Below are 26816 nucleotides of genomic sequence, written 5' to 3'. Positions count from 1 at the left end.
TATTATTGTATTTCATCGAAACCTCAATTCTTTACTCTTTCTATATAGAGTTTTTTAAATTCTTCATTTAAAAATATTTTTTTATTCATATTTCTTTTTTAAAACTCTATTTCCACTCCTAAATTTTCCTATTTATATTTTCTTTTTCTTTTTACAATAATTTATAGGATCAATAAAAATAAATAATGGATATTTTCAGAAAAAAAATATTTTTTTCATTTTCTTAAAGTATGTGATTTATTTTTTTTAAAAATTTCATTTCTTTATTTTCATGTAATTTTTTATTAACATATATAAGTTTTATTATTCTACTCTAAACTAAATTTTAAATTGGAGTTTATTTATTTATTTATTTATTTTTTGTAATGAATGGAACTTTCTTATCATAGGCGTATGCATAGATAAGATAAACATTTAGGGAATTAATGAATGGTTTAGAATTTGACAAACTTTTCTCAATTTGCCTTCCTAAATCACATTTTTGTTTTTAATTTCAATTTTTTTTTATTTTTTCATCAACTTCATTATTAAATTTCAGTTATATTTAATTTTCTATTTGTCTTATTTTTCCTCATATTTATAAATACTTACTACATTTGGATTATATGTAAACATTTTTTTATAACAAATTTCTTTGTTATATCAATTAAGCAATTAAAATTATGAAATGAATTTAATTAAAAATTTCAATGTCTTAAATATTTACTAATATACTTTTCTAAAATAAAATAGAGGTCAAAAAGTTATTTGAAAATTTTGTTGATAAATTGTATTTTTTATTTTAAAATTTTTGTGCTTTCAATTTATGAAATTAAAAATCAAATCAAGATTTTGGTATTAAATATATAAACTTAATAAATAAATAAAAATATAGATATTTAGTGATAAAAACAAAATTTTGAATCTAAAAAATTATCTATAGATTTTTAATTAATTAAATTAAATATTATTATAAATATAAAAAATACCGGATCCATTTTTTTCCTATTCAAAAATCAACCCTTTGTCTCTGTGCTTTCACATTGAGAATCCTTTGCACGTGGAAAAATGTCGAAGGGGCTTCTTACTTTCCAAATAGATTCTCCTACGTCTATATATAAGTGCTGGTTTATCAAAAATCTACCAAAAAAAAAAAAAAAGCTCTTCGAATTATTAATTCATCATCGAAGATGACTCAAAACCAATAGTTCATTATTTAAAGAAATTTTACGTTTTAATACTCCGTGAATTATCAATATTTATCAAATCTGTTCTTATCAAACGAAGGATTATTAAAATCAAATGACAAAGACATTGTTAAAAAAAAAAAAAAGACTTTTTCCTACTAAAATAAAAATTGAATTCATATGAGAAAGGTTTTCCATTACTCAGCCGAAACATACGCGGCCATGAAATAATAATTAAACGAAATGAAATTGATTGGGTGGAAACACCTATTTCTTTCATATATGAACCGTGCACGGGTAAAAAACTTATTTTTAAAAATATTTTAATCAATTCATTTGAGCACCTGGTTGTCTGTTATATGTGAGGATTTGTTTTTGGAAATGTCACCTTGCATTTTCAAAGATGTGATAGCTGTCTTTCTTTTCCTTTGCTCCATGGGGTAGAAAACACGGGTTTAGAATATTCCTATCTTTCCTTTCCTTAAACCCTCTATATAAAGTGCAAGTGCAAAAACTTTATTTGGAACGTACCACTTTGGGCTCCATCAAAGATTGTTCAATCTTCTTATAGGTATGTATTCAATTTCTTTCTTGCTTTTTCTTTTTTTTTTCCCGAGAAAATTCATCTTTAAAATACTTTGAAAAATAAAAGAAACCTTCCCACTAACCAAACCTAAATTTTCTTACACTTTCTCTCCATTTTTTCACTAACCAAACAACCTATGATGCAAAATCCTACCTCTTTTTCTCGTAATCAATCTCATCTCATTAAAATTCCTTTTCCAAATCTCTAACAAGAATCAAAGCAACAAAAACCCATATCTAACTTGCTTTTTTTTTTTTTTTATAGAAAAAATCCATCATTAAAATACTTAAAAAAATAAAAATAACCTCACACTAACCAAATCCAGATTTTCTTGCTTTTTTCCCTATTTTCTCACTAACCAAACAACTTAGAATGCAAAATTTTTAACCTTTTAAAATATTTAAAAAAAATAAAAACAATCTTACACAAACCAATTCCGGATTTTTTTTTCACTTTCCTTCATTTTCTCACTAATCTTTTTTTTTTTCTAAAAAAAATTCCATCTTTTAAAATGCTTAAAAAATGAAAACAATCTTCACACTGATCAAATCCAAATTTTCTTACACTTTCCTTCATTTTCTCACTAATCAAAGAACCTAATTCTCTATTTTTCTCAAGCAAATCAATCCCATCTCACTGAAATCTCAACTTGCTTTTTAATTTTTTTAAAAAATGTCCATCTTTTAAAATACTTAAAAAAACCAACATTCACACTAACCAAACTCATATTTTCTCGTGCTTTCTCTAATTTTCTCACTAACCGAAATTCCTATTCCCATATCTCTAACAAAAATCAAAACAACAAACATTCATCTCAAATTTTGTTTTAAAATTTTTTTCCCAAATAAAGTCCATCTTTAAAATACCTAAAAAAAAAAAAAAACTTCAAACTATCCAAACTCTTTTTTTTTTTTTTTGCATTTTTCGACTAAAGAAACAACATACAATGCAATATCTTCCATTTTTTTTTCTCCACGAATCAATTTTATCTCATTAAAATTCCTTTTCCCAAATATCTAGCAACAATCGAAACATCAAAAACCATCTCATAATTTTCCAAATTTAAGCAAATGAAAACATCCACAAAACGTAAAAAAATATGGCAACTAAATGGTTTTAACCAAAAATTTAATTAAATCGAATTTGATTTTTTCGAATTTACCGATTTTGTCGATTAAGGGATTAGTTTAGGCTATGTAATTGGTCGTCGAACTGACAAAAAATAAAAAATTAACACACCCATTAATGATATGAAACCCTAGATTACCTTCCCTTCGTTTTCGTTCTCTCTCTCACGCGCGCCTCTCAGCCCTCTGTCCCTCTCTGACTCTCACCCAACGATTCTCATGGCTCCGGCCTCTCAGCCCTCTCAGCCCTCTCAGCCCTCTCTCAACCGTCATGTTTCTGTCCTCTCAGCTTTCACGCCTCACATTCCCCTCTACCTTCACGCCTCTCAGGCCCCTCTCAAGTGTCAGCCCTCACGCCTCTTATCCCTTGCTCGACTCTCAGCCTGGTATGTCTGGTTGGACAGTAATGTCTAGTTTTTAATGTTATTGTTTCTGGATTTATGATTTCTGGTGTGATTGTTTGATTCTTGTGTTCTGATTGGGTGTATGATTGCATTTTTTCAATGCTTCTAAAAGCAAAATGTAAACAAAAAAAAATAGAAATCTGCATTTTTCCTTCATTCTTCTCTCTTCTGAATTGTGTTTTACTACCATCATCTTTGAATGAACCGTTGAAACTTCGTTCTTTTTGAGTTGTGAATGGCCTTTATTTTTAATAATATGGTATATTAAATTAATCTTCTCTTAACGTTTCCTTTTCTTTCATTTAACGAATGTTTAATGTTTTAAGCCTTGACATAGCACTTAGTTTATAACTTTCTTTGTGTGGGTGGATCTCTAGCAATTGTCTTTGTTTTCTATATTCCGCCATAGCCAACTCTAAAATGCTGGCATTTCAGTGAACTTCTTTTATTGTGTTGGGACTTCATTTACTTACAGAAGTGACACTCATAATCTTGTTTCATTTTTTTTTTTAATTTCATTTAAAAACCGAAAACACGATATATTTATAAGCTTATTTCGATTTTATTGCTTTAATCGGTTGATTTGGTTTTTTAATAAACTTATTGGATTAAATTGGTTTTGAGATTTTTATAATTAAATTAACCAAACTGAATTGCTCACCCCTACTCAAGACCAGATCTGGCAATTGTACATTTTTAAAGTTGAGGTAGCTAAATTGTACATGTTTGTAGTTCAGTTCCAAATTTGATAATTTCACATACTTCAAGTACCTTTTGTCTGTAATTAACTCTTTCAAAAATTGTAGTTATCCCGCCTGCTTTGTCTGTCAACGTCGCACAAAAATTGTACTTCAAAATTCTCCACTCTTTTTATGCAGTTTGGACTTGTGTTTCCCAAAAACATGAAGAAAGTTGTTGAAACAATGGGTTTTGTTCTGATTTTGCTGCTGCTGCTGCTGCAACAAGTGAAAGCAGCTGATAAACCACCAACATTAGAGTATGGCATCATTTCGAAGAATAATAATGGTCCTCCGTTGACGTCAACTCACCCTCCACCTGCTAATGATCCGACCAGCGGCTGCAACACCGGAAACTACTGTCGCCATTTTACTCTCAGTTTTGAAAACCCCAGGTAGGTGTGAAATCCATTTTCCATTGATTTTGTTTTGATTTGGTAATTTCTGATTCTGAATTTTCTTTCATTTCTTGTCCATACTGATGAAGTGGAATTCGCATTGAGGCTGTGGCCGTTGAGTTAGGAACACCTTTAAATAGCACTGCACCAGGTACCGAGGCCATAGCCGCTGGTTTTGCTGAATGGTCATTGAATAAGACAAAATCTGGACGGTTAAGCATTTCAATTAATGCTTCTGGTGCTGAACCTGCAGAAATGTTGCAGCTAAAGGTAATATCTCTCCTCACATGCATGAGTAATTCTGTGCAATGTCAATGACATGAATAATGAATGTTTGCTATGAAAGAACAGCTTGTTTCTACCTACTTTATCATCATCTGTCATATATATGTCTATGATATGCATTTTTTTTGTTAGTATCAGTTATAGTTTGCTTCCTTGGTACATTTTTCATACGAGATTTGGTACTTTTCTGTATATTTGTTGGATGATGTGGTGTCCGAAGGGTCCACTGATGCTCAAATGGCAGGTCCCTTCCTATAGGTTAGGTTAAATTAGGACTTAAACGGCTGACCACCGGTCCTGAGCCTAAACGGTGCTATGATGACATCCCAGTGAAGCACCATTTTCTTATTGGCCAAAAAATGCTCACTTTAATATCATGAGTGCTATAGAGTATAGAGCAATTGTCAAATAAATTTATTTGATTATTGATATTTTTGACAATTTGACTTTCCAGGCTATTTCTCAAGGCATTGCTCGCATGGGCCTCGCTGTTCAATATAGGTGATTACTATTTTCCATTATTTTTATGTTAATGATCTGTTATTCAATGGATATGCATCCAAGCTAAGATAATTTTTGTTGACAAATGTTACTGTAATATATAAGTGAAGTCTGAATTGTTAATTTATACATATAACTAGGTAAACATAATTGTTGTGCACTTTCAAAATTTCCTAAAAATGGAATTAGGCATAGGCGAAATCTGAGGATTACTCTAATCTTGTTATATTCTCTGTTATATCAGGCCTGTGTCAATGTCTAGTGAGATTGATGGGAGCCAAATAACAGTTACAGTTAATGGCACTTTTAAGGTGGACCTGAAGTTCATGACTGAAGTTGAAAGTTTTGGAGAAGTTGATGTTATACAAATCCTGGAGGGTGCTAAATCCATGTTAACAGCCATTCTGAATGAAAACTGAATTAAACCTTGAAGTTTAATTCAGTTAGTTCATGTAATTATCACTCAGAGATGTTATCTACACAGTTTTGAAACTCAAATTCCAACATCATCTATCTATTTCCTTGTTTTTAGATATTATTTTTTGTAAAAAAAAATAAAATAAAACTTTTGACATTTTGGTTGTTTTGGAGGTTAATATCATTTTGTATTTCAAGTTACTTGAATAATTTTTTAAAGTGAGCTGTATTACATTATACATCCCACGTAGTTGTTAAATCCAAGCATCTGGTAGATATTGGTTTCTTGGAACTCTTTCACTTCCATTTGTCTCTGGCAGTGCTAGCTATCATTTTCATATGGCTTTCTGTGTTTACGTATAGCTTACTGTGCACAATGACCAACCACTTGCCTCAACTATTACCAATTTAAAAAACTGAGATTATCCATATTCACTCATCTGCTTCTTCTGCATAATGCCAGAAAAATTGAATATTGCCAATGAATCTAACATAAACATCAAGACCCCCAACTACATGCCCAGCTGAACGGACTTCAAATTTGTATGTTAACGACAATATTAACCATGTTTCAAAAGGATTCTTGTGCAAAAGACTACATAGCATGAAACTATGGCCTATGCAATAGTTGAACTACGAATATGGAACTTACATTCACAGCTCTGGCAGTGTCCTCAGTGAATGCCAGAATGATACCGGAAAATACCACAGCAAGCGACAAAACAAATAGAATACAAGTTTAAAGGACAATAGATGTTTTTGCACCTACAAAGCGGCCACACAACACTAAGAGAATAAACAAGAATTTCAAATAATAATTTATATATATATTTTTTATTGCACATAATGGAGAACCTCAATGAAAACATAGGAAAATTGCAGGCTGAAAGTAATTGACTCTGGGAATAGAAAAGATGGTTAGCCACTCAAAATATTTTCATAGAAATAAAGAACTCAAGAAGCCCTAAATCTTCACTACATGGGTGATGGCACGACAGTAGCTTTCTTAGATCATGGTTTCTTCATTAAAAAAGTTCTGGTCCAATGTAACTTGTTTGTAGTTAGCAGGCAAGTATTATACTAATAGTTTATGAGTTCAATCAAGTTTCCAAGTCCAGAGGACAGAGGTAATTCAGTGACATTATGGGCTTCAGTTCTGGTTCATTGGGTTTTCTATCTAGTCAGCCTATTAGGCTTCTATATAGTCTTTAGTCTATAACATTGGCCCTTATTCTTATGTCCCATAAATTTAGGAATCCTACCCCAGGAATGACTAGTTGATATTTGCCTATTTATATCTTTTATTAAAAATCTGAGTTATTAAGTTTAACTGTTCCTTTTCTTTTTCTCTACGCTTCTACAGTGCCTTGGACTACTATTCATATTATAGGAACTGTACATAAACTGCTTTATTTAGTTTTGTTGCTGCCTCACTATTTCCAGCATCCTTTATCCTTAATGCCACCCCTCCCCCCCCCCCTTTTGTAATCAAATCTCAATTGAAATCAAAACCCAATTTTTATTTTTAATATTTAATATTTAAATTTGATCCGAATCAAATAAAAAAAAATCAATTCAGATCTAACCAAAATCTATAACTTCGAATCAATTTTTATTTTTATTTTTATTTCATACTTCTAGCGTATATCATTGCCTTCACTAATAATGAATATTGTTTTATCATTGGCATGTAACGTAAAAAATCCTATTATAACGAAATCAAAACAATTTCAACAAGGAAACTAACGAAAGTGGTAGATTAGTTACGTCAACTAGATTGCGTATCCATATACACCCCCACGCCGTCATAGCCTATGCTCATTTCTAACAAAGCACTCTCTCTCCTGTCCTAGCATTTGCAAATCCAATTTTCATTTTGTTCTTTAACCCAATTTAGCAGTTGCTAGGGCATGGCAAAGAAAGGAGAGCATGGCTCGTTTCATGCTAAGGACTATGTTGACCCTCCGCCAGCACCTTTGATTGATGCAGCAGAGCTGAAGAAATGGTCATTATACAGGGCTTTGATAGCTGAGTTCATTGCAACTCTGCCCCTCCTTTACATCGCAGTCTTGACTGTGATTGGATACAAGAACCAGATTGCCATCTCCTCTGACTCCTGTGCTGGTGTGGGTGTTCTTGGTATTGCTTGGGCCTTTGGTGGCATGATCTTCATTCTTGTTTACTGCACTGCTGGTATTTCTGGTATGTTAATTCATTATATCCCTTTTTCTTTGCCTTGGGTTTCATAGTCTAATAACACTTCAATGGTCAAAATTTAAGGTTTTTTCTTTACAAAGAGATCGTGATTTGGGATAGAAAAATGAATTATAAGTGTTGAGATTTAAATTAATATTTTAAAAATAATTGAACAAATTAATTGAATTAATCTTTCAGTTTAAATCTTAAGCTTTTAATAGGAAGTTTTGAAGTTTAAAATATAAGAAAAGAGATTAAAATTTGCAAAACCAAAAAGGGTTATTTTTGTTATGAGCTCAAAGCCTAATGAATTGCTAAATATATTAAAAAAATTATTGTTTCATTGTATTTTTCCATGGCAAGCTCCACGAAAAAATTTCAACAAATTTTCCTACTCCCTACTCCCTACCCACCACCCCCCCTCCCCCCCAAAAAAAAAAGAAGCTGATTTATTCTATATCTTTTAATCTATTAATTTGGTCAATTGATTTCTGACCTTAATTGACAAAATTTTCTGGCCATGCAACAACAGGGGGGCGCATTAACCCAGCAGTGACATTCGGTCTGTTGTTGGCTCGCAAGGTCTCATTGATCCGAGCCTTGCTTACATGGTGGCTCAGTCCTTGGGAGCCATCTGTGGGGTTGGCCTGGTTAAGGCTTTCCAAAAATCATACTACAATAGGAATGGAGGTGGAGCCAACACTCTTGCAGATGGCTACAGCACTGGTACTGGTTTGGGTGCAGAAATTATTGGAACCTTTGTTATGGTTTACACTGTTTTTTCTCCTACTGATCCCAAGAGAAAAGCTAGAGACTCCCATGTCCCATGTCCCAATAAGTACCTTAGCGTTTCCTTCCATTCTAATTAATTTTCTTCTAAAACTTCTTTCAAATAAACTTTATCCGAAAATTCAAGATAAATAATTTGTTCAATCTATCCGCAAAAATACACTGAATTTTTGTACCATTTGTGCATTTGAGATTAGCGTTAACCTAATTTTATTATAAAATTAGGTTGACGCTAGCATTCCTCCTGTATTTATATAGAAACTAGCGTCAACCTAGTTTTATAATAAAAATGCAACGAATTTTTGTACAAATCATACATTTGAGATTAGCGTCAACCTAATTTTATAATAAAACTAGGTTGACGCTAATCTCTATATACATACATGAGAAATGCTGCTAGCATCTAGCATTACTCGTGTATGTATATGGAGAGACCCAATCTAAATTGGAGAATAAGGAAGAACTTGAGAGATCTATCTGATCTCCGTTCTTCAACCAGAATTCCATTTTTTGTACTTTAAACTTCTTTCACTCTTTTTTTCCGCAGACTGGACTTGTTGTTTTTCCCAAAAGCATGAAGAAAGTTCGCAATTTGGAACTCAAGGGAGCAATGGCTTTTGCTTTAACTTTTCTGCTGCTATGCCCATCAGTGAAAGCGGCTGACAAACCACCAACATTAGAGTATGGCATCATTAGGGGGAGTAATAATGCTCCTCCGTCGACGTCAACGTTCCCTCCACCTGTTAATGTCCCGGCAAGGGGTTGCAACGCCGAAAACTATTGTCGCCATTTTACTCTAACAGTTGAAAACCGAAGGTGGGTGTGAGATATCCATTTTGTTTTGATTTGGTAATTTCGAGTCTGATTTTTCATTCATTCCCGTAATCATGTTGATACAGTGGTACTCGGGTAGAAGCTGTTGCTATCGTTAAGGCAGGAGCACCTTTAAACCGCAGTGCACAAGGTACGGAAGCAATAGCCACTGGTATTGCTGTATGGTCATTGAACAAGACATTATCTGGACCGTTAAGCGTTTCAATTAATCAAACAGAAGATGCTAATTCTGCCCAAATGTTACAGCTACAGGTATCTCCCCTCGCAAGCATGAGTGACTCTGTGTACTTGTAAATGACATGCATAATGTAATTTTTAGTGTCCCTTTCAATCTTATATCCACCTGTTATTATTAGGAGTTTTGACAATTTCCTGTTTAAGTTATGTTGCTTCGACTTTCCATATTTCTTATATTCAATAGATATGAGTATGGAAGTACATTCCTCTTAATATACCCATATCGGACACATTTGTATCCAACACTCTGTCTTGAGTGCGATTAATATATCATTTTAGTCCTTAGAGCTTTCCTTTTGTTACTTTTATCATCATCCATCATATACATATACTATGCTTTTTTAGGTGCGTTCAATTAAAGATTGCATCCTTGGCACATGTTTTCACATAGAATAGAGGGGAAAACTTATATGAGTTTGTAGAGTTCTCCAATAAAGTTGGAACATTTGTCAAAATTACCTTAGTCAGCAAATAACTAACTTAACATTTATTTTTGCAGTTAAACCCTCAAACACTCTTCATTAAAATACAGAGCATGCTTATCCTCTTTCCCCCTTCTTCTTATACTTGTGTTTCTTTGCTCTGCATCTCACTCATCTCAGCTATAGACCTTGCACCAAAAGCAGAGAACTTCATCTTGTTAAGAGTCATCACCAACTCTTATGGTATGCTGCTACTTGGTTTTCGTTATTGACATTTGTAGCTTGAGTTGTCTTAGTTTACATTGCCTGCAAATAGATTGTAAAGTCTGACTAGTTTTGTGATTGGTTGTATTTATATATTTGTTAGCTTAGTTAGAAGTATGTGTAGCTTATGTGGCATTATGCTATAAGTGTAGTGTCAAAAACACTTTGTAACTATTTTGTAAGTGCTGCAAGGAGTCCTTCCCAAGCACCATATACTCTGTTTGTGTGTACTAATGGCACTGCTTGCTCAGGGTTTGATAAAATGCCTAAGTGAATTTCCAGCACACACTGTCTTTGAATTGTGTTCTGTTTTGAGTTGTTTTTAGCCTTTGTTCTGTTTGTTTTTTCTTTCCCGTGTTTCACCCCACATCTAAATCAGAAATCAAACATCAAACCAGATTGTTATGTTACTTTAGTTTTTCAGATCAAAATATAAGTTTTGCTGACAGAGGAAGGGTTTTGCATTGTAAAATTTTCTTACAGAGGGGCTTTGTTTTTGGTGTAGAGCTTACTAGTGAGATACAGAGCAAAGAACTCAAGTATATGTGTGCGTGTGTGTGTGTGTGTGTATATATATATATATATATAGAAGAAGAAAAGAAGATGAAGAGTTTGTGAGTGTTTAATGGCAACATTAAGTGGATTATTTGTGACTTAGCAATTTTGACAGATGTTTTAATTTTATTGGAGAACCCTAGGAACTTAAAAACCTTCGTGTAAGTTTTCTGTAAATTTTGTTATTTGGTAATTCTCTGTAAATTTGTGTATAACTTTAAGGAAGAATCTTTGTTGCTTTTAGAAATGTATTTACTTTTGTCAATTGTAGAATAGAAGCTTGGAAATAAATGCTCTCTTTGGCATCATTAGTGATATAGAGCAATTGTCAAATAAATTTGTTTGATTATTGAGATTTTTGACAATTGACATTCCAGGCGCTTTCTCGAGGCATTGCTCGTATGGGACTGGATGTTCAACATAGGTGAATATGATTTTCCATTTTTTTTATGTTAATGATCTGTCATTGAATTGTAATGGGTCCGAACAAAGATCATTGTTGTTAACAAATGTTAATATATAATAAACCACTAAGTGAAGTCTGAATTGTTAATGTAAAGAAAATTGTTGTGCACCTTTAAAATTGCCTAAGAAGGAAATTAGGCATAGACAAAATCTGAGGATAACTCTAATCATGTTCTATAAAAAAATTGATGTCATTTCCCTTTTTTTATCAGGTCAGCATCAATGTCTAGTGAGAATATGGCATCTTTACCTCCGGTTGATGGGAGCATTACAATAACAGGTAGTTTACAAATATGTTCTTCTGTTACGTTTGAGTTTATAAGGCTACATTTCTTGAATGTTCATTGTGTGAAATGAGATGCACCAAAAAATAAAAATAAAAAGAAAAGAACTATTGTGTGAACTGAGGTTTTCCCTAGTGTTTACCTTATCAAAAGATGTTTTTTAATTGTTGAACTCTTATCCTGTGAACAGTTGATGCTACTTCCGACCGTGTGGACTTGAAGTTCTTTACTCAAGTTAAAAGGTTTGGGGAAACTGATATCATACAGATCCTGGAGTATGCTAAAGCTATATTACCAGCTATTCAAAACTAAAATAAAAACTTCGACATCTTGAGATATTCTGGAGGTTCAGGTCATTTTGGATTTTAAATTATTTGAATATCTTTTAAATTGATCTGAAACCTTAGATGAGAAAAATAAGATAAATTATGCTTAGTTTAAATTTCAGTTGTTCTTTTATTCAGGTTTTCATAGGTTGATGCAAGATAAGCTAACTGCATGCCATTATTTAGTGTTTAACATCTTTTAATTAGGTCACTTTGGTTGCATTGGAAGTGCAATGAGAACTCTTTCCCACTGCGTTGGAGTATCGAAATGGTATTGGATCCATTGCCAAAATGATGCTCCAACATGGTGGTAAGTACAGTAAAAATCCTCTTACTGTGCTTCCTAATATAAGCTTAATTGTAATACTTATCTGCATAGATAAATTGCTTTCGCTATTAGTTCCTTTGCCAAAGCGTGCTTTACCAACTATCAGAGAAGGCATTAGTGGGATAGGATTGGATACGTTTGGCACCATAATACAGTTGAAACCTCGGAGGGATTGTTCAAATCTCGGAGCAAAGCAATGTCATGGCAAATCCCCAGCTTCTGGCTTGAACCTCTGCCTTGACTACGAACCTTATAATACAATTCTCTTCTATAGAATTCACCTTGAAACTACCTCAGTCCTGTGAGAAAAGAAGTGCCAACAATCATTCTGAGCATTCGAGTGATGGTGATGTCTCCTGCTCAAAGAATTGAGTTAAAACCTCCCTTCCAAATCGAAAAAAAAAAAAAAAGGAAAAAAAAAAAAACACATAAGATATCTCTAAGAAAAGCCTTGAATGAGCAACTACGCATATGATTTTCCTTAAGCAAAACTAAAGTATCCGAATTTTAACTCAATTGATGCAATTATCTGAGATAAATTTTTAGCATGTTTGCAATTTAAATTTCAGCACTTTGAATCTTTTCTAAATATCTCTTTTAAAAGAAAACAAAGACAAAGAAATATCTCATAATAGAAAAGGGTATTTCTTTTAAGACACTGACACCAGCCTTGGCATCTTTCCTGATGCTTCCCACATAGTTAAATCCAAGCATCTGGTAAATCTTGGTTACTTAGAGCTCTTACACTTCCATTCTTCCCTTAAAAAAATGAAACTTCTTTCCAATCCATACAACTGGAACAATGAAAATTTTGAGAAGATGCAAAGAAGGATTGTGTTTTGAAGAAACCATATGAGGTTTAATTCTCTTTAAGCCTGAATCAGGGAGAAATTGCAGTCCTCTGACCTGGACCCCAAAGTACCTCTGGAATTTCTCTAATCTTCATCTCTTTGTTCAGCATTTCCTAGACCTGATGAATCATGAAAGCAATTAGAAAACCAGATTCTTGTGCCAAAGCCCCAACAGGTAATAACAAATTTTTATCATAAGAAATTCATATACAAGTAATTTTTTATGCTGAACAATTTTTTCTACATTTAAAATTATCAAGATTTGAATTTCGATTATTAAAATTAGCAGTTCAAATTTTTTTTTTTTATTTACAAAGAACGCGAGAAAAATACAATAATGAATCCTTTCTCCACTAACTCATCCTATGCACTCATACAAGAATTCTAATTTTCCTACTGATAAAATGAATTAAATTTAAATATGTTTATAGTATGTAAAGCCCAAGTCAACGAACTATAAAATTAAATCGATATATGGCCAACTTAAAAGCTAAAAACAGGCAGAAAATTGATTAGAAAGAAGTAATTGGAAGTGGGTTACGAACAAAATTGATGAAAAAAAGAGAGATTTTGATGAGAAAAGGAAGGAGAGAGGGGAGACTTACAGCGGAGACTTGTTGCAGAAAAGCAGGCGATGTTTTGTTTGTCAGAGTGGGAGCGTTTTATTTAATATCTTAACGTGTGTACAAGTAATGAAATATTAAAAAAATAATAGTGTTTAATTTTTTAATTAAAAAAGACTTATGCATAAAATAAAAAGATCAGAGGAAAATTAAGTTTAATTAAGGAGTCGTTTGACTAGGAGAAAATAAAATTTTCTCTTAAAACTTATTTTTTATAATTTATTTTTTAATTTGGTTCAAGGAAATGTAATTACTAAATTTTTTTACAATTTCTAGTAGTGTCGAAAATGGGAAAGTAGGAGAATAAAAAATTTTACTCCTCTTAAGGTTTTTTAAGATCTCGTAAATTTTTTTCCCAATTTGTTTCACTTAATTGTATTTTTAAATTATATAAATAATGTTACTTATTTTAGAAATATAGTAATTTTTATAAAATATTATGAAAATAATTTTTCATTAATATATTTTAAACAAAATAACATTTTTAAGAAGGTGTTATTGAAATTCTCTCAAAATTTATGATTAAAACAACGTTTTTTTTTTTTTAAGATGAAAAATTTTTTTTTTTTATAATTTAGCAAAAACACCATTTTAAAAATAAAAAACATAGTTTTTATTAAAAATATAAAAAAAAATTATTTTTTAAAATTTAACAAAAACGACATTTTTAAGATTAAAAAATCATTGTTTTTATTAAAAAGATAATATTTTTAATATAAAAACGTAATTTTTATTGTAAATATGAAAAAAAAGTACTATATATAATTCAACAAATACGACATTTTTAAAATAAAAAATACAAGCTTTATTGAAAAAAATGATATTTCTAAAATAAAAGTATAATCTTTGTTAAAAATATAAAAAATTATATTTTTCTGAATTCACCAAAATTAATGTTTTTAAGACAAAACAATGTATATTTTTTTTAAATATGAAATTTATTTTTAGAATTCAATAAAAATGACGTTTTTAAAATAAAAACGTAATTTTTATTAAAAAAATAATTTTTTTAAGATTAAAAATATAATTTTTATTAAAAATATGGAGATATAAAATATCTTATTTAATATTATTATATATAAAAATTAAAATATATTTACTTAATATTATTGCACAATTATGGGGAAACTTGAGTTTACTATGCCCTCAACTCCCATGTCTTATTGTAAAAGTCAATTCATATGTTTTCTTTACATAAGGATAATAACATTAGGATTGTAACTAGATTTGTAAAACTATATTTGTTGAAAATATAAAAATTTATTTTCAGAATTGTTTAGTTTTCATGACAAATAAATGCTTATATAAATGTTAGCTTTTAAAACACTAGTAGAAGAAAGGGAAAAAATAAAAATAAAAAAATAGAAAGAGAATTGAAAATGCTTTTTAAACATAAAATGAATTTAAATGTGAGATCTATTTTCAAACATACAAAAAGATAAATGATAACATGAGTACTTATTTTCATATATTTTTATTTTCGTGCAATTTTATCTAAATTTGACAAAGAAGTTATATAAATGAATTAATATAGAGGCATAGCACATGGAAAAAGTAATATGTCAATTTTATCTAAATTTGACAAAGAAGTTAATTTTTTATTCAAATAAAAATAAAGATAAGTATTAAATTTTAAAGATAAAAATGAAAATGAATATAGATATGAGATAGATAATATAGCAACTGTTTCATATCCAATATATATATATATAAAATAAATTTTTTTAATAATATAAAATGTTATTTTAGATTAATTAAAATTAATATATTTTTATTTAAAAATATATTTATAAAAATACATAAATGTATAAGATAAAAATAAAAAAAATAAATTTTATTTTTTATTTTTTAAAAGCTAGGAGATGGGAATTTTTTATACTATTAAATACATGTGGAGATGGGAATTTTTTATACTATTAAATACATGTGGAGATAGGAATAAAGATAAATTTAAAATATTTATTGAGTATGAATACAAAAATAAATATAATATAAAAAATCAAGAATGGGGATGAAAAATATTTTACTCATCTCATACCTTACTTATTGATGTCCATGGAGATCTTTGTTAGAAATCATTATAAAGGGAAATTGCTAGAAGTATTTCCTAATGTAATGGTTTACATTTATAATTATACATCGCAGGAAATGCCATTATATCTAAGCTTTAAACCATTTACAATTGTCTTTAATTTTAAGCAATTTGGGTAATAGACAAGTAAACTATAAATGAGAAAGAGTTGTTATAATATGCGTCGTAACGGTTTTGAAATCATCCATTAAATTTGGAAATAAAAATAAAAAAATAAAATCTTCATCAATCTTTTTTGATTAGGTGCGATTGACCACCTATTAAAATAAATCTTTTTAATAAAATTTTAAGATTAATGAAAATTTATTAAAAAGATGATTTTAGGGTCTGAAAAATATTTTGGGCCCAAAAGTTGTTTACGTGTAGAGAAAGATTAGCACTCTTATAGTGTCTGTTTAAAACGGTTCCAATTAAATATATGTTACCTTTTGATTTGACAAAAACAACCTTAATTTCGATGTTTGAAAAATAATTTCCTTGACTTTTTTTGTTTATTGAAATTTTATTTTTTTTTCTTTTTATATTATTATTATTGTTGTTTTGTTTTATTTGAGAAAAATTTTTTAAAATATTTCAGTATGTTGGTAATATTAAAATAATTCTTTCTCATCTAGAGATTTTTTAGGCAATACTTCTCGAAATACATTAGAATCTTATCATCAGGGGTTCATATTTACTTTTTTGTAAAAATGAAAACATGTATACAATGCAAATAACAATATGTTGATGCACACATTTTTTTTTTAATTTATTGGTTTTTTTAACTTTTGAATTTTTGAAGAAAAAAAATTTTTATCATATTGAGGATTTTCTATAAATATTTCAATACATTAGTAATATTTAAAAAAATCTTTTTACCTAGAGATTTTGTAAAGCATCTTTACTTGGAATACTTTTAAAACCTCGTCATTGGATAAAATTTTTTTTTTCTGATTTTTATTATTTTATTTTTAACAAATTAGTTAATTTTTATTTACTATTTTTTAGCAAAATTTTTTTTATTGTATTAAAAACTTTTTATTAATACTTCTATATTTGAATAGTATTTAAAAAAAAAATCTTTTTGTTTAGAGATTTCGTAGGTATCACTATTTAGAATATCTTTGAATCTCATCGTTGGATAAAAAATTTTTTTTCCTCACTTTTACTAATTTTTAAATTAATTTTATTAATAATTTTCTTATTTTTTAAAAAAAATTTATAAAAGGTTAAAAACTAGTTTTTATCATTATTAACATTATAATCATTAATTATTATTATTGTTTTTTATAAGATTTATCCTAAATTTAAATAAAATTATCATAAATTTTAACAATATTTTGCTTTATTTATCTTTTTTTGTTTTTATTTTTGCTAATTATTATTACAAAAACAACAAAATTTTATTCTAACCAAATTTAAACATTTTAACATACATAAATATTAATGATAAAATTCAAAATAAAAAAATAATATTAAAAAAAAACCAAAAAATTCAAAAAAATTTTTTTTACTTGAATCAAATCGATCAATGGGTCTAGTGTCGATTCAACTGGATCGACTTGGGCTAAAGGCTGGGGCGGGTCACAAGTAGACTAAGCGATCTTGGGTCAGGTCATTTGGTCATGCACAAATCCTCCCAAGCCTAAACGACATCGTTTTTATAAGTAGCCCAAATTTGATTTTTTTTTATTTTTTATTTTTTCTCTTTTTTTCTTCCCTCAAATTCTCCCACCTTTTCTCTCAAACTTACAAGCAAATTCATATAAACCTAGATTCCAATAGATTTTGTAAAAATCGATGGTTGAAAAATTCAATGGTAGTCGAAAAATTCAAAAAACTTAGATTTTGGTGATTGAAAAATTCAATCGTCACTGAAATTTCAAATTTTCAGTTTTTGACAAGGCCATAAAATTTTTTAAAAAAATATCAAAATTTTTTAAAATAAACCCCAAATCAAGGTTTTTATTTTCTGTTGAAAACTTTTTTTTTTTGCTACTTGTTTGGTTTTTTTTACTGGGTTTGTGTGGTATGGTTGTAGATTTTTTTTGTGATTTTCTTTAATTTTTTGGTTTTGATGGAATGGGTTGTTGGTGTTTGGCACAGGGCTAGTGCTTAGTGGAAAGAAGGTTGACAAGGCTTAAGTCTAGTGGGAATGGATTAGTAGTTAGGTGGTGAAAAGGGGACTGGTGTTTGGCACATGGCTGGTTTTTTTTTTTCTATCCCTTTTTCTTAGTTCCTTGCATAGTTCTATTTATAGAGCCTATGAAAAATCAAATCCTAGAAAATCTAGGATTTGAAGAAGAAAAAAATGATACTAAAGGAAGAAAATGTGGTGGCAATTGGTGACTTATTCCACCAAACCCAACTTTTTTGAAAATTTTGTTACAGAGTCTGACAATGCATTTAATGCACTAAAGACTCTAGCCAAACTAGATAAGAAAGAAAAAAGGCAATAAGAAGAAAAAAAAAAGATGATGATGATGATGATGATGATGATGATGATGATGATAATAATAACAAAATAGGTGTTTACATTGCCCTTCTTTGCCTATTTTTGAGAATAAGGAATAAGGCAAAGATAAATAGACAACCATTTTATTTAGAAAGATGAAACTTTGAACACAAAGTTTTTCTCTTTTTTCTTTTTTTTTCCTTAGTTTGAAAGGCTTTTCTAAGTAGAGGCTCGATGACTTTTGAAAATTTAAAAGGACTTCTTTAAGCAACAGCTCAACAACTTTTGTTTGAAAATTTAGCACATTTTACCTGAAGGATTTATGAATCTTGATAATGAAAGTTCCTTTGAATAGAACCTCAACAACTTTAAATCATCTTAGAAAAACTTCTCTAAGCAAAGATTTAACAACTTAAACAGTTTCATCTTGAAAAAAGCTAATCTAAGTAGAGGTTTAACAACTTTAAAAAAATTTACATTGGAAAAGCTTATCTAAGTAAATGCTCAACAACTTTAAAAATTTCATCTTGAAAAAACTCTTATAAGTAGAGGTCAATAATTTTAAAAATTTCACCTTTTTTTGAAACTAAGATTTCATCTTTGAAAAAGCAAATTTTCTTATTTTTGAGGATTGAAGTCTTATATTAGATGTTATCATTTTAAAAAGGCCAAAAATCTATTTTTCATTAGGGAATGAAAATTTTTTACAACTTGTGATATTAACCTTTTCATGAATGCATGTACCAAATACACTAAATGCAATGCGTGTAATGCAATCAAATTATTTCCTTCCAATTATGGTAAAAGATTCTTAGAATCTCTCATTTTTTCTACTTTAATCATCAAAAGTCTTAATAATTATCATAGAACCAACTCATCCTTAACATCTAATTATCACATTTTCTTCAATAATATCCTTTCCTCTTTTTCTACAACATTAATTTCTTATCATGCTTTTCTTGTCATTTTTACTTGCTTTTATCAACTTTTAAAAAGTAATGCTGGGATCTTTCATGTTATTGGTTAGTTTTCATCACTTTAAGTTTAAAACAAAAAAAAATGCATCATACATTTTTCCTATTCATTTGTAAGATGGACAAGGATAGCAAATGAGATAAAGGAATGGATAAGCATTATTTTCAAAGAAAAGAAAGCATATTTAATCCAACTAATAAAGTGCATGGCAACAAAAATGTTTGGTTATGAATAAAGGTACCCAAGTAATGATTACAAGATAATCATGAATAAAATATTCTCAAATTCTTTCTCCAAAACTTAATTAGATGACATTCTTAATTTTTTAAAGTTTGTCAAACTATATTTGCCCTTGTATTGTGAGGTCATATCATGATACTACCTTTTATTTTTATCTAAGTCACTTTTTCAGGTTTTTAACTTAGATTTATCATTTTTTTTCCTTTTATTCTTTCTTTAAGCAAATCATTTTTTTCACAACGTCTGAGTTTATTAGATTAGGCAAACTTTCTTCACCACATATAGACTTTTCCAATTTAATGTCCGTTTTTTTTATTATCATGTTGATTTGGAAGGATCCTTTTTAACACTAAATCTCCTTCTCGAAAGTGACGATGGTGAATTTTCTTATCATGTACTCTCATCATCTTTTTTTGATAGAATTGATCATGGAAAAGTACTGTAAGTCTCTTCTCTTCAATGAGGTTTAATTGTTCGTAGCAATTCTAAACCCATTTTACTTCCTGTAGCTTTATTTCCATTAAAACTCTCAATGAGGGAATCTTAACTTCAATCGACAACATTGCTTCCATTCCATAGATCAAGAAAAAGGGGGTGGCCCTAGTAGAGGTTCTGATTGATGTTTTGTAAACATGCAAGGTAAAAGATAATTTCTCATACCAATCTTTGTAAGTATCAGTTATATTTGTCATAACGTCTAGATCCGGGGATCTATCGCCAGACATTGACTTTAGGGAGTCGCCACCAATCTTTTATCCAGGTGTGATTGGCCACCTAAGGAATCTGCCCTTTTAGGGAACACCTAAGCTTAAGGGTCCCTAAAAGAATAGGTTCGGGTCTGCTTAACCAGAACAGAGTTCGGGAGTTCGGTTACGTGTGAGGAAGGTTATAGCACCCTCACAACGCCCATCAAAAGATGGTACCAGCTTGAATTTGTGTTATCCAAAAGCCTTAAAATTTTACCAAGTAGTTAGTTGTTGAAAATTATTCTCAATTGACTCTAATACTTTTAGCAGAAAATTGAGAAAATTCCCTCACCTCAAGAGTATGCAAGAAAAACTACTGTTTCACTTGCAGAGGCTCCGTCGTCGGATTATTTAAAGAAAAATCAAGATCAACCAATTAATTAATTATCGAAAATTATTCTCAATTGACTCTAATACTTTTAGCAGAAAATTGAGAAAATTCCCTCACCTCAAGAGTATGCAAGAAAAACTACTGTTTCACTTGCAGAGGCTCCGTCGTCGGATTAATTAAAGAAAAAAAAAATCAAAATCAGCCAAGTAATTAATTATCGGAAATTATTCTCAATTGACTCTAATACTTTTAGCAGAAAATTGAGAAAATTCCCTCACCTCAGGAGTATGCAAGAAAAACTACTGTTTTTACTTGTAGAGGCTCCGTCGTCGGATTAATTAAAGAAAAAAAAAATCAAGATCAAAATCAAAGTCAAATAAAAAAAAATTCAAAAAAAAAAAAAAAAAAAAACTGGAGCGGCTCGGATCGCGGCTCGGCTTGGTGCGGCTCGGCTCGGCTCGGCTTGGAGGGGCTGAAACGCGCGGGTCAGAAAGCGGGTCGACGCTTCGGGTCGGGTCGGGTTCGGCAAAACGCGCGGATCCTCTTATTAACTTAAAGCCAAAACGACGTCGTTTTGGGAGGGTATAAAAGGCAACTTCCTCCGTTTTTCAGCAGACCGTTCCTCCCCTCTCTCTCTCTTCTTCCCTTCTTCTCTGCCTTCTCTCTAGAATTTGAAGAACGCCGGTGCCGGATTCTGGAAATTTCGCCGGAATCTGGGAATTTCGCCGGAAATTGGCCGGATGGTCGCCGGTTTCTGGGATTCTCCGCCGGAAACTTCAAAGTTCGCCGGAATTGTCGCCGGAAAATTCAAAAGTCGCCGGAATTTTCGCCGGAATCTGGAAATTTCCAGAAAATTTTTTCGCCAAATTTTTCTAAAAAATTTTTTCTCACTGCCAGAACACTCCTAAACTTTTCCTTAGCTCTCTAAACACCCCTATTCTCTCAATCAGTAGCTTTTGCTTCTGTTTTCTCTGTGTTCTTGACTGTTCCAGGGGGGTCCATTTTATAGGGATTGATCAGGAGTTTCTGATCAATCCCAATTCCTCTTTGGACGGGAATTCAGTCTTTGAATCCAATTGGACTCTTCTGATTGAATTCCCCTTCAGAGTGGGAGTCTTCAACTTTGAATCCTAGCCCTCCAAAATAAAAATTAAAATAAAATTAAAAAAAAAATCTAGATAATTGGAAAGATAAATCAAAAGATAAAAAATTTTCAAATAATATCTGAAAATCAGAAAAAATCAGAACAGATAATTAAAAAAAAAGATAAGAATAATAATATAATAATAATAAATATATAACTATATACATATAAATCTATTCTAATGAAAAAAAAAAAAATATATATATATATATACATATATTAATACATAATAATAAATAATAAAATACACAAGAGAGAAAAAAAAATAAAATAAAAATAAAAAATAAAAAATACGGGTAAAAATTCAATTGGGCCTTGCCCATTTGGGGCAGGCCCAAATGATCTGGGTCAGGCCCAATTGATCCGGGTCAGGCCCAATTGATCCGGGCCCGGACCTGATTGGGTGTCTACAATATTTTTTAAAATCCTCTTGATATTTTTATTTACAGTTTCTACTACTTCATTTATCTTCGAACGATATGATGCTAAATTATGATGATGGATCTTGAACTAAGTGCACATTTTTTTCATTATTTTATTGTTCAAGTTTTTGACATTATCATAAATAATCCTCTCTGAAAGTTCATATTTGCATATCTCTTTCTTTATGAACTTGCATACCACAGATCAGGTCATGTTAGTATACGATGCAGCTTTTACCTATTTTTGTGAAATAATCAATTATCATAAAGATGAATCTATGCCCATTTGAAGCTTTCAAGGAGATAGGACTAATGACATCTATGCCCCTTCATAAAAAATGGCTATGGAAGAGCCCAAACATGTAAAGCTGATGGAGGAACGTGAATCTTATTAATATAAATTTGACACTTATGGCATCTTCTATCATAATCACTATAATCATTCTCTATTGTCCACCAATAATAGCTAGCCCTTATAATTTATCTAGCCATAATGTGACCATTCACATGTGTCCCGCAAACCCTCATCATGTATTTCTTCAAGAATTTTCTTTACTTCAATTGCATTTACACATCTTAGAAGTACTTAATCTCAACTTTTTTTATAAAGGATATCTACATCAAGGAAGAATCTCATAGCTGGCCTTTTGATAATCTTTTTATCATTTTCTATTGCATGCTCTGGGTTTTGTTGACTTTTGATATATTGAAAAATATCATGACACCATGACTTTCCATCGACTTCTTCGACACTTAAGCAGTGTGCTAGTACATCTTTCACGTCTAGCTTGATGGGTTGGATCTTGGTATTTGCACCTATTTTGATCATTGCAGCCAAAGTAGCTAGTGCATCAGCAATCTAGTTCTCTTCTCTAGGTATATGCTCGAATTGAACTTTTTAAAATTGCTTGACTAACTCAGAGATGTATTTATGATATCGGATCAACTTTGAATCTCTCATTTCCTATTCACCTCATAACTGATAAATGACCAGAGTTGAATCTTCAAACACATATAATACTTTGATCTTTTTTTCAATTGCTATTTGCAAACCCATAGCACAAGCCTTGTATTCAACCACATTGTTTGTGTAATTAAAATTCAATTTGACCGTAATGGGATAACAATGTCCATCGAGAGATATCAAAATTGTCCTAATACCAGAGTAGCTCCATCAAAATACATCATACAAGACCTTTTAATAGATTCATTCTCTTCAATAACTATCACATCTTCATTAAGAAAATCAAGCTTCATTAGTTCATAATCTTCAGCTGCACGATCAAAAAGGAACTTGGCTATTGCACTTTCTTTAATAGCCTTTTAAGTTACATAAACAATATCATATTCTAAAAGCATAACTTGCCACACACTATTCTCTCTGTCAATGAAAACTTCTCAAAGATATACTTAATGGGTCTAACTTTGCTATAAGCCAAGTAGTATGATAAAGCATGTATTGTCTAAGCTTTCGAGCTGTCCATGTCAATGCACAATATATCTTTTCTAATGGTGAATAATTGGACTCATAATCAGTGAACTTTTTACTCAAGTAGTAAATTGCTCGTTTTTTCCTCTTAGTTTCATCTTTTTGCCCTAACACACATTTCATTGAATTTTCATGTATTGTTAAGTACAAAATCAAAGGCTTTCCAGGAACTGATGACACCAACATAAATGGATTTGACAAGTATTCTTTGACTTTATCAAAAATTTCTTAGCATTCATTATTTCATTTTTCGGGATCATGTTTTCTAAAAAGCTTGAAAATGGGATTGCACTTATAAGTGAGTTAAGAGATGAAATGAGCAATATAGTTCAATCTTCCCAAAAAGTCTTGCATTTCTTTTAAGGTAAGAGAAGAGGATAAGTTCTGAATAGCATATATCATATCCGAACCCACTTTGATTTCTCTTTCACTAACCGGATTCTTGCATTTCTTTTGAGGTAGGAGAAAGGAATAAGTTCTGAATAGCAAGTTTTACATTTTAATTCACTTTCGAATTTTAACTCAGTTGATGCAATTATCTTAGATAAATATTTAGCATGTTTGTAATTTAAATTTCAGCACTTTGAATTTTTTCTAACCATCTCTTTTATAAGAAAACAAAGACAAAGAAATATCTCATTACAAACCTACTCAAAAGCTAAGCAAATGATCAATATGATCATCAAAAAGATAAATTTATTTTCTTTTTTTAGAAAAAAATACAATTGATTTGTTAAGTTTGGTTACCAACAAAGTTATAAAGTATTTTCTATAAAATTAGCTGTCATTCAATTATTAAAATTAATTGAAAAATCAGTAGAACAAATTGTTTGGTGCATATAGCTCATTGTCTCAATAATTTCTAATCACTGGCATATCAAAATTTCTGGATTAAATTAATTATTTTCTAGGAAAGAAATCAAATTTTTATGATTTACAACCGAAAGTTTGGTTGGTTTTAACATCATCTTGTGGGGTGGTTGTGCTTGGGCCATGGGAATGGTTTTGTATTGTATTTTTGTTGAAAGTGGAAGGAATTTGAGACATGTTCAAACCATATTTCCAAGTCATGATTAATTAATTTTTGAGAGAATTCAGGAACATCTTAGAATTAAAAAAAAAATTGTCAGTTTCTTGTCCACATGGTGCTCTATTTCTAGTAATCATGGAATTTGATCTTTGGACAAGATATGGCATATCATACTTTCAGTTGATGTTAAATTTATGGGATTTTTTTGTTCTTATGAGAATAACATGAATAAATCCAAGATTCCGTCTTAGCAAGTTGTATTTTTTATTTCTCTATTTTTTTTTATGAAATTTGAAGAAAAATTTTATTGATGCAGAAGCAAAACATGGACTTACAACCAGGCTACTAAATCAGAGTTTCTAAAGATACCCGACTTAGCTAAAGAATTGGCAAAGCTATTTGATTCCCTAAGAACATGAAAATGTAATATAAATTAATTTGTTGGAATTTACATGTAAAAATTTTGCATGAAAATGTAATAAAAATTTTACATGATAAAATACAAAAGATATTTGTATTTTATTTTATTTTATTTGTATTATTCTTTTTATTCCCTATTTGTATGTTATTTTATGTAGCCCAATGTTCTAATCTCTCTCTCTCTCTCTATATATATATATATATATTTATAAATGAAATATTAAAGAGTTTGAAAATACAAACCCAAGACTTATAAGCTTAATTGGTTTATGCAGTTAATTCTTAATCAATAGGAAATTCAAATCTTAATATTTGTAATATCTTTTTTTATTCCTAATTTATAATCTTTTTTATAAAAAAAATTGTAAATATATTTGGCACGAATAAGATAATATGGTATTTACAAAAATTTGAAAATATGTTATTTATGTCTCTCCCTTTCATATATTTGGAACCGTTTAGCTACCACAACTCTATTAAAAATTGGTATTTGCTTCCTTTAATTCTCTCTATCCACCTTAGTATAGATGTAACCGGTTAGGGCTTAGGGCACAAAATCAAATTAAAATGATAGAGAATATCAAATCTAAGTAAAAGTGGCGAGATCAAGCAACTTAGGGTTTCAGGTTATGGCTCATAAGTAGTCATCACTTGGTTCTTGATGCACATCAATCAAATAAAATATGAGGAAACGAAATATATATTTTTTTATATTTGAGATTATTAGTGATTGAATTTTAATAAATTTTCTTTGCTCACTCACATTTCTTTGCTTTTCAATCCCTGATCATTCAGATAAACAAATGTATACAAGTTTATAATAATTAGATAACAAAGGTCTTAAGTTTTTATATGAATGTGATCAAATGCTTTAATCATGTCGAAATAAAATTGTAAGGATTATTTTATATATCGAGAGATAAAAATATAAATTTTATGTTAAATTTTAATTTAATTATTATTATAATAACACAATTTTAAAGTTTGTTAAAGATTAACAACTTGTTTTGGTTCTGACATCAATGGTAAGATTCAAAGCCGCCGACAAAAATTAGAGGGATGCCATTGCCAATTATGCCTCCAAAGATTTCAAGAAAACCAAAAAAAAATAATTTCTTTTTTTAAGGCCAATTTGTATTAGAAAATAGTTAATTTCCCCAAAATTTTACCATTGTTTTTCTCATTCATATTCCATTTCCCCCTACAATCCAAAGGGAAGTAAGAGTTCAGATTGGATTCCCTCTTTTTTCTTTTTTTTTTTAAATTCTAAAAACAAATTGTGGTTAAGCTTTAAAAAGGGCGGAAAAAAAGTTGCTTTGCAAAAGCTGCGTTAAGGACGGGCCAATTTTATCACCTTTGGTGGCCTTCCATGTGCTAGTGGAGGTTGTTTTGCTGTCTCACCGACCAATAACAAATGTCTTTCTGTCAATGTGGGACCCACTTTTTTTGGGATCTTGACAATTTTAGGTGCATTTTTTTTTATTTTATTGATTTTTTTGAAAATTTTTATTTGTTTATGTAATGTTAAAGAGTCCAATAAAATATATAGAATAAGTTCGATTGATTTATTTAATGGATAATATTTAGTAAGTATGAAATTAAAATTTTTGTAAATTTTTGAAAATTAAGATTTTTTTATAAAAAAAAAACACTTTAAATGATCCAAAAAATAATTTTTTTAATTTCTTATTTGTTTAT

At 30.0% G+C, this 26816-nt stretch overlaps 2 protein-coding genes and 1 long non-coding RNA gene across 10 annotated transcripts; 2 read left to right on the top strand and 1 right to left on the bottom strand.

The window, feature by feature from the left end:
• Positions 1–1556: 1556 nt before the first annotated feature.
• On the top strand, positions 1557–5800 carry LOC111297079 (uncharacterized). Of its 4 annotated transcripts, XM_022891675.2 has the most exons (6): positions 1557–1737; positions 3169–3265; positions 4162–4415; positions 4508–4688; positions 5158–5204; positions 5449–5800. In XM_022891675.2, the coding sequence occupies exons 3-6, from the start codon at positions 4186–4188 to the stop codon at positions 5621–5623; spliced, it is 633 nt and encodes a 210-aa protein (XP_022747410.2). In that variant the 5' UTR covers positions 1557–1737; positions 3169–3265; positions 4162–4185; the 3' UTR covers positions 5624–5800. The 4 variants fall into 4 exon arrangements, with proteins under 4 accessions (XP_022747410.2, XP_089596869.1, XP_089596868.1 ...); XM_089740743.1 differs by lacking the exon at positions 3169–3265 and having other exon boundaries at positions 1558–1737; XM_089740742.1 differs by lacking the exon at positions 1557–1737 and having other exon boundaries at positions 2681–3265.
• Positions 5801–7438: 1638 nt separating this feature from the next.
• On the top strand, positions 7439–12109 carry LOC149515768 (uncharacterized). Of its 3 annotated transcripts, none has more exons than XR_016325959.1 (8): positions 7439–7823; positions 8350–8543; positions 9154–9422; positions 9506–9692; positions 10177–10342; positions 11296–11342; positions 11596–11663; positions 11858–12109. XR_016325959.1 is itself a non-coding variant. In XM_089740740.1 (7 exons), the coding sequence occupies exons 1-7, from the start codon at positions 7532–7534 to the stop codon at positions 11977–11979; spliced, it is 1179 nt and encodes a 392-aa protein (XP_089596866.1). In that variant the 5' UTR covers positions 7442–7531; the 3' UTR covers positions 11980–12109. The 3 variants fall into 3 exon arrangements, 1 of the variants encoding a protein (XP_089596866.1); XR_016325960.1 differs by having other exon boundaries at positions 7441–7823; positions 10280–10342; XM_089740740.1 differs by lacking the exon at positions 10177–10342 and having other exon boundaries at positions 7442–7823.
• A 145-nt stretch (positions 12110–12254) lies between these two features.
• On the bottom strand, positions 12255–13862 carry LOC111297215 (uncharacterized). 3 transcript variants are annotated; one of them, XR_016325961.1, is made up of 3 exons: positions 13778–13862; positions 12985–13291; positions 12255–12677 (listed from the first exon to the last, which is right to left on the bottom strand). It is a non-coding gene; the product is annotated as an uncharacterized LOC111297215 (long non-coding RNA). The 3 variants fall into 3 exon arrangements; XR_016325962.1 differs by having other exon boundaries at positions 12255–12705; positions 13067–13291; XR_016325963.1 differs by having other exon boundaries at positions 13067–13291.
• Between the last annotated feature and the right edge of the window lie 12954 nt (positions 13863–26816).

The sequence above is a fragment of the Durio zibethinus genome, chromosome 12 (genome assembly GCF_047325235.1).
Source record: "Durio zibethinus cultivar Kanyao isolate XHJ-2024 chromosome 12, ASM4732523v1, whole genome shotgun sequence".
NCBI lineage: Eukaryota > Viridiplantae > Streptophyta > Magnoliopsida > Malvales > Malvaceae > Durio > Durio zibethinus.
This window is presented reverse-complemented; position numbering and strand designations above follow the sequence as displayed.